Here is a 9,666-nt window from a genome sequence, read left to right on the forward strand (position 1 = left end):
AACAAATGACTGTGATAATCTGAGTTTTGGATAATAGCAGGCACCAAAACATTGACTCTACCTCCCACTGTCATTAGGGCTGCACATTATAAAACCCTCACAGTACATAGCATGCAGCCCCATACCTTGTCCTAGTGCATCAATAATACATTTATCATCCTTCCATGTTGTCATGTTAGTCGGTCAGTCGTCCAACAACAGATCAACTTCAGCTCATCAGGAGTCTGTCCACGTCTCTCTCTCTCTTTCTTCCCCGTCACTGCTGCTGTTTGTCTGCACACAGCAGAGCGGCTGGGCCAGGTTTGTACCGAGTCGACCTCCGAGCGGTGCCCGGTGAAAGAGAAGCTTCTCTCTGCTGCTGCTGTGCTAAGTCGGGCTCAGGGTCAGACTTCTGAAGGAGTCGGGGGGGGGAAGCAGCTTGTGAAAGGTCAACGCTCCCCAGACGAGACTGAGGGACTTTAACTGGACTGCAGTGTCCCAGTTCTGCCACAGTGACTGACACTGGGACATTTCTGCTCATGGGGGTGTAGAAGATGATATGTAGAGTGATACAGCAGCCTAAACCACACTGTATGTATATTTTAAATTGTGTTTTGTGACAGTTTTTTCACTTTATTTATCGTTGTGATAAATAATTGTGGTGGATTTTGACATTTTCATCACTTTCCCAGGCAGTAATAAATGGATCTTGAAGAAAAACCAAATCAGGCACTTTCAGAAAAATTATATATATGAGTTTGTGCAATTTGGTGCAGCTTTGTCTAAATTATCTTTTTCACAAACTTAAAATCCATAAGGATCCTTGGAGTTAAAAGGGATTCACTGCCATTCACTGCGAATCACTGCCAACATGTGAGGACAATACAGATACATACTGACCATTCATATGAAGTATTAAAAGACTGTTCTTCAGTCATATGAATCTCTTTTATTGAAGAATTTCAAGCTAAGTCACTTTGTTTCATTACATACACGGTCAAGTAATATTGGGCCCATAAAAGCATCAAATATACACACATCATACACGTACTGAAAATTGTACTGCATTAACTAAGACAACAAGTGCATTTTCATATAAACTAAAACAAGAAAAGTCTTCAAATTTTATTTCAGTTTTATTGTTTAATTGATTAAATACAACTTTGCAATTTGTTGGATGAACAAAAAAACCAAACCACTCTTAAGGTCACAGACTAATGTGAAAGGGCCACAGGACGTGACAGGTGAGGATTTAAATGCCAAAAATATATATTACTGCCTGAAAAAATGTATTTGTCATATTATGATTTAATGTAATGAAAGGACCAAGAAAACAAAACCTCCAGTTTAGTGCATTCATTTATTTCCCAAAGCGTTCAGAGCTCTTCACCCTCGATTACAACCCTGAACCAAATCAATAAAACAAAAGATGTTTTTTGTTGCTACCCACCAACAACTGGTTTAAAGCACCCGATCCATTTTACTGGAAAACAAAAAACCCAGAAGCTCAAATCTCAAGGTGGCAAAGAAGCATCAAACTTTCCTCACTACTTTTTTGGGGCAAAAATACTACACCATGACTTCAAATGGAACCAGAAGCACAGCTGAAATAACCCAGGGCTACAAGTAGAGCAACGTCCTTGTAAAAACCTCCTCAGACACAATCTGATCAACTCTGACAGCCGGCTGGAAAACCAATAGAATCACTGAATCTCCACCGTGTAGACACACAACCGTCTGTTTTCACTCATCTCCAAAACAACCGATCATATTAATCAGAAGGACAGCATTGACAGAGACCAGTTCCCTACACTATCATAAATTAAAATCCATAATTTAATCCCAAATCAACCCTAACCTTTAGATTTTTTCGTGGTATGTATTTATATTATTACCTACATATTATGTCTTGTTGTGTTTTTTTCATGTGTCGTAATGTTGATCTGCACTGACTGGTGTTGTGTGAGTATTGCATATTCGTGCTTGTGTGCATCTACATGTGTATGTGTGTGTGTGTAGGGCAGAGGAGGATAAGAAAATAGCATACACTCATCCATTTGTTTATTCTTTTACTTCTTTAATAGTTTGATAACGCCCCATGTTTGTGGTGACAGGTCAGCCAGTGTCTATTATGTGTCTGCTAGGGTGGAAGAAAACAAAAAAACAAAGAAACACCTCCCGACTCCCCAGTGTTGCACATTCTGTCCTGTTTCTATCGAGAGCTGCTTTCAGACATGCACCGTCTGAACTCTGCAGCCCCTCCATATTCCCCCCCCCCGGTGGAGGTGAACTTGTGAACGGTAAAAGTGAGAGGCTCTGGATCATCTGCGGTCTTTCTTCTCCTGGCCTCCTAGTATAAAGTCCGTCGCAAGTCAGGAGAGTTCAGGAGAAAATGATGACACATCCAACTCGTGAAAAACACATAGCTAAACAAAACAAAAGGAAAACAATCATCTCCCGGTGAAAAAACGGTGACACATAGATAGAGCTAATACGTCTGTCTGCTGCATCTCTCTCATGAATGATGTGGAGGATTTGATGCTGTTGTGAATGCATCTGTGCAGAAATCCTCCTGTTCTGTTGTGCATGTGTGAAGGAAAAACACTGGGTAAACTCCAATTCTCTACTTTACCCACAGGTCATGTCTGGAAATGGCTAAGGTGCCCTCTGCTGACACACGTGGTGATCAGTTCCCGTTCTTTCTAACATCGTCTGCCCCACTGTATAATTCTACGTCTGTGATGTTATGTATTTTTCTTGCTTTATTAATAAAATTTAAAAGAACAAAGGCAAGAAAACAACAACAAACCTCTCCCAGCTTGAACTGGTTAGAAAAATCACACAAACACAATGGGTGTCACAAGTGGACAATGCTTTTCTTTCAGGGGTCACAGATCAACAAGGTTCTCACCCGTCTGAATGTACAGTATGAACATATACGAAGAAATCATTCAAGTTTCAATGCGACGCACCGCACTCTTCAACGCCTTCTCTTTTCTCCGCAAACTTTCTCCCCACCCCCTTGTGCACCGTGACCCGATGTGTCCTCCACTTGTAAAACCACCAGCACGCCGAAAACACGTAGAGCGCGATGAATGCCGGGAAATCGTAGAGGAAGAGGATGGTGAAGAAGCCGGCGACTAACAGGGTGCACAGCAGGAGTCTGGTGATGTGACGGAGCACGTGGAGGCTCCAGCGGACGAGGTCGTCGGACTCTTTCAATGTCTCGGAGGGGAAAGTGGGGTGTGTGTGAAACGGGTGGGCCGGTCGACTGCATTCTGCTGTTTGTCCACCGGCCTCCTGACGGGCGATGGGTCTATTTCTTATTTCAGAGGCGTTTTCCTGCTCCTTTGCAGAGCTGATGGTTTGGGCTGGTTCAGTCAATGAGGCGGCGAGCTCTCCAACCGGATGAGCACTTGAATCCAGATCTGTGTGAGTTTGATTTATTGTGCCGAGCAGCTGACGACCAGGGGAGTCCTCTTTGCTACTTGTCTCTCTCGCTTCCTCTTGGCCTTGATGGGTTCTTAGATTTGGATCGGTCAAGGGAAATGAACCTTTCTCCAAAAGAGGATGGCGGTCAGATGTAATATCTGCCGGGCTACCGTTCATTCCATCCACGACACTCGTGTCCCGCGCTCTCTGACCAAACACCTCCTCCCAAATCCTCCTGACCAAATCCTCACCAAATCGTTCAATGAGCGCCTCCTCCACCCTCGACTCAAGTGCCACAGTCTTTTCTGCCATAACCAGGTCGTTCGTTCCATCTGACAATCTCCTACATTCACCACGTTGAGGGTTCTCCACCTTCTCTCGCTCTTTCAATTCCCCTGACGTGTTCTTTCTCTCGACCCGAGGGTCCTCCGCGTTACCCGTCCACCCCCTCGTCGCCTCTGTTGTCAGCCTTCTCTCCTCTTCCTCTCTCAGCCTCATATCCTCCTCTACTCCTTGTAGAGTCGCAGGTTGGCGTTGAGGCTCTGTTTCAGCGTCGATGTTCTCCTTCAACGTAATTTCCTCCGGGCTCGTTTCACGGCCTGCGCCCTCTCTCCGATCCCTCATAACATCCTGTGATGATTTCAATCTCAACCCTTCCACCTCTGTTGGGTTCAGGACGTGTCTCTCTGCTGGGGAAGTGTCACTGTGGAGGACCTTTATCTCCACATTGGGCGTGATCTGAGCTGATGGGTTTATTTCCTGTCGCTCCACATTTGTTCCACTGCAACTCAAACTTTCCTTTTCTTCAGTTTCTTCAGATTTCCGTAGATTCTTCTCCTCTTCTTTCCCATCAAGCAGTTCCTCCGCTGCTCGGATTGTCCTCAACTGTTTATTATGCACTTCTGAAACTAAGGATGCGTCTCCCCTCTGCCAGGCCGGTGATTTTAGTTGTCTGAATCCCTCCTGGTCTTTGTCACTCAAATCTTTTTCCGATCCATCCAATTTGAATCCACCTTCCAGTACTGCGCTCGGCCTGATGTTTTCCTCACATGTTTGGTTTGGATTGAATTTGTGTGCGTGCGATTGCTCGGGTCTTATTTCGTTTTCATCTCCCTCGTTCTCCATCAATGGATTTTCACTCTTTGGGTTCAGCCCAAAGTCCTCGCTGCGTTTTTCATCTGCGTTCCTCGGGGACGTTTCACACGCCCCCGTTTCCAGCGGCCTAAATAACTTCTCCTCCGTAGAGGCTTGATTTTCCGTGCGGTTTGTCATGATCCCTCCCGCTGTTTCTCCGGACGTGGCGAAGACAAAACTCTCCCCGTCCTCTGTCCCCTGTCTGATTGTCTCCCTAAATGCCAGCGTGTCACGTGTCTCATTGTGTGCGGTACCTGTACCCTCCCCTTCCCCACGAGATGAAAGACCCTCGTCCAGCCTCGCTCGCTGTGAGATCCTATCAACAGCGCTGGCATTCTGAGACTCTGGCATTTCTGTCATGTCGGCTGTCTTCGACTCCCCTGAGCTTGTTACTAAATCGGCCGCGAGCGGTGCGACGCGCTCATCTCCGCCTGCTCCTTCTGCTTCTCCTCTTTTTCCCGCCCGCTCCCAGGTTGGAAGCATGTGACACGCGGCCGAACTGTCAACAGAGCCCCCGGACACAGGCCTCACCCCCTGGAGGCTACATTCCTCTAAAGTGTGTGTTACAGAATTCGTCTGCGACCTTTGCGAGGCTCCTCGGGTCAACGTGTTGTCACAGACACACGCCTCTGCGTTCGGCTGGCGGTCGGAGTTAGATGAAGTCGTCTCTGAGGCGGTGGGTGCGTCCGTTCCCATCTGAACTTCTCGAAAGGCGTGACTTCTTGCCGAGCATTGGGGCCCCCTGTGATTTGAGGGAGACACCGACGCCGCTGTTTGCAGCCATTCCGCCTCCGGGACACCAGAATGGTCCTGACGACTCGGCTCATTTAGAAATTCCTGCCACACGTGACCAGCCGAGGTGTCTTTATCACCGGTATCAACTGTACCGTGAAGAAAAGTCTCCCACAAATCATTAACAGACGGCGTAGCTTCTATATTTTCAACAGACGCCTTTGGCCTGGTCTGCTTAGCGTTCCCAGCCCAGATGTCATCCATATCAGCAGCCCCCCACCGCTGCGGCGTATCGCTTTTCCAGTCCAGTGTGAGCAGAGGGATCTGATGGTAGGTGAGGACAGGCGGAGTGTCGTTTGGCTTTTTCTGGCGGTTGTAGCGATTGCTCACATGGTCACACCACGGAGCTGGCCCAGGCGGAGTAATCTTCTGGCAACCGGCTGAGTCATGTGAATATACCCGTCGTGCTTGCCTCCTCTGGGAGGGGTCCTCCTGCACACGGGCCAAACGTACTCCTCTGGGCCAGCTTTTCACCCCGTCCACCTGTCAGGAAAAGGGCAAAGGTCAAGCCAAGTGTTTAATGCTCAAACTACTTGAAGTGTTATCGGAGGCCACCAGCACGAGGTTTTGTTATTTTTAAGGTCATCATCTCCTTTAAATCCCAAAACTGGCCTCATGATATAAAATGTGTGCAATGGCCCCTTCGATTCATCGAGTATTCTTTCGTGTAACATTAATGCGATGATGCAACCGGCTGTAACGCCGCTGCAGCCTCAGCACACACACAAGCCTGTTTTCCATTCATCAACTTTACTGCACGTTCACAGGCGGTTTTGCATTTATTATTAACATGGTGCACGTGAGTGACTGCAGACAGGCTCTCAGGTGTCAGGTCAGCTGAGGCTCCACATCCCTCCCGCTCAGCTGCTGTGCAGCATAACCTACATCCCTGGCTCCGTCGCCATTCACGCCTCTGAAAGACCACACGTTTATCTAGCCCTGATTGTGAGTTGAGTCTGTGACCTCACCAAGGCTTTGTGTCCTTCGTGGTGTAATAGCGAGTGTGTCTCTGTGCTGTCCGCCGTCTGTCTCTCAGCCTCCTGTGCTTTATGAGGGACTTGTGCTCCTGCAAAACAAATGACATGAGGTCAAGTTTGCCTTCATTTATACACACATATCTAGACACATAGGGACAAGTACGCACACACACTGGAATCTGGAGTACACACACCTGCAGAGGGTGTTGCTGTGTTATTGGACTCCTTGGTCTTTTCCTCTGCACTTATCCTCCTGTAGTTAAAAAAAAGACAGTACATGAGCTGTTTTACAGACAATACATAACTCTGGTATTATGGTACACATATGCCAGTAAGCAAATCAAAATGAATTTCTCTTTGAATTTACCCCCGCCCTGGATTTTAGGTTTTCACCTCTGTCTGTTTATTTGTTGGTTTGTTTGTTTGTTTGCAAGATTACACAATGATGGACTACCATGTAAATAAACATTTGGTAGGTGTAGGAACTGATATTTAGCATGTGCAATCTAGTGCAGCCTGATTGGATATAAGGGGACTGTTGGGCCTTGGCATAGGTAAGTTCTCCGCTAATTTAGTTTCTTTGACTTGTCCATTTCCTCTTCAGCGACAGTACATCTCACCTCCATGACTCAAGTTCAGTGACATGGCTGAATAAAGAGCAGGTTGGTGCTTTCTCTGTAAAATGTGTCAATACTTTTTTATCGCTGTTGCTATTCTTCATCTCTCCTGGGCCGTAGATTGACTATTCCTCTTGTCTCAGTGCAGTCGGCTTGTATCTAATTTCAGTCCAGCGAATGAGAGCAGAACACACATAAACACAGGAACTGTTTTTCCCTAAAGCCCTAAAAAAAAGGGGGGGGGGGATTATGTCGACAAAGAGGATGAAATATGCACATCTGTCTCTCCCTGCCACACTGAGACGTCACGGAAAAGCCGGACAGACACCTGACCTTAAATGGGCAATATGTGTTCTACAGCTCAAAGACCCATCAAAGAAAAGTTACACAACTGCTTACAGTAAACACACACAGGCCCACAGCCAGCAAGCAACATTAACTGGTGCTTTAAAGGACCAGTGTGTGAGATTTAGGTGAAAGGGATCTATTGGCAGAAATTGAGTATAAAAGTAATACTTAGTGTTTCATCTAAATTGTATGAATTGATATTTTATTTACCCTGAAATGGGCCGTTTATATTTAAATACTTTATATTTATCTGGAGCGGGTCCTCTCTATGGAGGCCGCCATGTTTTTGAGAGTAGTACAAACTGGAGATACTAAACACCTTTTGAGTTTTTGTGACAACTTAAGCTGCCAAAGGTTCTCTTTCTGGTATGAAAGAGGAGGCTGAAGTGAAGGTTATTCAGCTGCAACATGCAACTTCACCACTAGATGTCACTAAAGTCTACACACTAAACCTTTAAAGAGAAGACTTTTTTTGTCATTTGAGTCTCAACCATTTTATTGGAGTACTGATTATGATAAAACGCTATCTATTGTACTTCCTCCAGCAGTGGCAGGTTTTCCAGCATCAGATTCTCTCACCTTTTCGCTTTGAGGCAGCTCCTCTTGCTCTTGTAGCCGCCGCTCTCCTCCAGCACCTGAGGCCCGAGCTCCTTCGCTTGCCCTCTCTGGTGGCAGAACAGCACGTAGTTAATCTCCTTGTTGTTGGCCCAGAAGGTGCCCGCCGTCGTTTCGTAGCGCAGGCAGAAATCCACCCTGGTGCCCTCCCTGTCGAAGGGAGGAATCAGACTGTACTTGAAAGCAAATCGGTCTGTTTCCCTGTCACTGGATCCGGGCACGTACTCCGCAAGCAGGTCAAAGTAGCTGCTCCAGCAATCCAGGCTGATTCGGGCATAAACCGACTTGTTGTAGCCGAGGTTGACCACCCTGATCGTCCCGCGGAGCATGGTGGTTCCTGGGAGAAGTTCGATGCTCTCCAGCTCCAGCATCTGCTCCCGTAGCCTCTGGTCCAGCTCCTCCGGGGATGATGGGACTGTAAACAGACAGGACATGTAGAACTCCTCCAGAGGAAACGCAGCGTCCCTCTCAGGAGGCCGGCTGACCTCTGACCCCGTCGCCTCAACATTGTCAAACTCCTTCACCGACACCAGGTTGAGGCCGAATGCGTCAGCGAACGACACCTTCCTGCAGACGACCGACGGGGGCTCCGGTTCCGAGTCCTCATCTGTGTCCTCGTCTGTGGTGGAGCCCGTGGGAGACGAGGCCTCCCTTCCTCCATCTTCCTGTCCCCCACATCTCTCCCGCTCCTCTTCCTCCGTCACGACACCATCCTCTTTCAAGGGTCGTACGCACAGAGCCTCCATAATGCTCGGTGGTCTGAGAGGCAGCTGTCGGCCCCGTCCTGCCGTCTGTGTGGCTGGGAGGGTGGCACAGACCAGAGTGCCCCGAGCCCGGCTGCAGTGATACTGTGGAGGGGGGAGCGCAGAGGGGACGTGACTTGACAGATGGAGTTCGGTTACAGCTGAACATTGTGAGCCTGAGCCAGACCTATTAATAGGACACGTATAACTGGAGCACGGCGGGCCAGTCATCCTCTCGGTGATCCGCTCACTATTTGTTTGCTAGTTACGGAGTAAATACATGAAAATAAAGCTCTCGCAAAGCACTTCAAAGTAAAACTGATGCATGAAAAGGTCCATATTTGAATATGCCGACTAGACAATATGTTCGGACTGGAAATGTGAAAATGTTCCAAAAATGCAAACTTACAATCTGCATCTCAACTTTACTACATTTGGGAAAAAGATGTGAAAATTAAAATGGTACAGTACAGTATCTTCTTGTTTGCATGGTGGCACAGCAATCGCATCGACCAAAATCCACACATGCTATTAATATATACAGAATATCTTCCTTATATAAGCAGATTTATCTGCATCAATGTGATTAAGGGCTTTTCCCTGATTTTAAATGATTTTAGTAAATTGTGATCTACCCTTTGTCTAAACTGACAAAGGTTGTTGGTAATCAGTCTTCAGTTGTTAAATAAGGAAAGATGGATGGATGGATAGATAGATAGATAGATAGACAGATAGATGCTTTTTCTGGATATTGAATAAATACAGCACTTTCTCGGCATTAACTTGCATGATTCGTTTCTTGGACACAATGTAGCATTTCACTTTATTAAGTGTCCAAAGTTAAACTGCATGTTCATGTATATTTCTATGATGTTAAAAAAAAATCTTATTTTTGCTACTTTTGTCAAGTCCTGCAGTAAGACAAAGTGTATTATTATCATTGTCGTTGACACTATTATTATCATTGTATGATATTTTGCTGATGAAGCTCTTCAGTTATTATATAAGAAAACACTACATTATACTTTG

At 46.4% G+C, this 9,666-nt stretch overlaps 1 protein-coding gene across 1 annotated transcript; it reads right to left on the minus strand.

Annotated features, from left to right (window-relative positions):
• Positions 1 to 2,824: 2,824 nt before the first annotated feature.
• On the minus strand, positions 2,825 to 9,055 carry ppp1r3aa (protein phosphatase 1, regulatory subunit 3Aa). Its single transcript, XM_053415458.1, has 5 exons — positions 9,047 to 9,055; positions 7,859 to 8,742; positions 6,509 to 6,567; positions 6,306 to 6,403; positions 2,825 to 5,820 (listed from the first exon to the last, which is right to left on the minus strand). The coding sequence occupies exons 1-5, from the start codon at positions 9,053 to 9,055 to the stop codon at positions 2,938 to 2,940; spliced, it is 3,933 nt and encodes a 1,310-aa protein (XP_053271433.1). The 3' UTR covers positions 2,825 to 2,937.
• Positions 9,056 to 9,666: the final 611 nt, after the last annotated feature.

The sequence above is a fragment of the Pleuronectes platessa genome, chromosome 22, assembly GCF_947347685.1.
Source record: "Pleuronectes platessa chromosome 22, fPlePla1.1, whole genome shotgun sequence".
NCBI lineage: Eukaryota > Metazoa > Chordata > Actinopteri > Pleuronectiformes > Pleuronectidae > Pleuronectes > Pleuronectes platessa.

Coding starts and splice junctions, on each gene's coding strand:
- ppp1r3aa (XM_053415458.1), bottom strand. Junction 6,404..6,508: donor CACAGCAACACCCTCTGCAG/GTGTGTGTACTC, acceptor TTTGTTTTGCAG/GAGCACAAGTCCCTCATAAA. Junction 5,821..6,305: donor ACGAAGGACACAAAGCCTTG/GTGAGGTCACAG, acceptor TTTTCCTGACAG/GTGGACGGGGTGAAAAGCTG.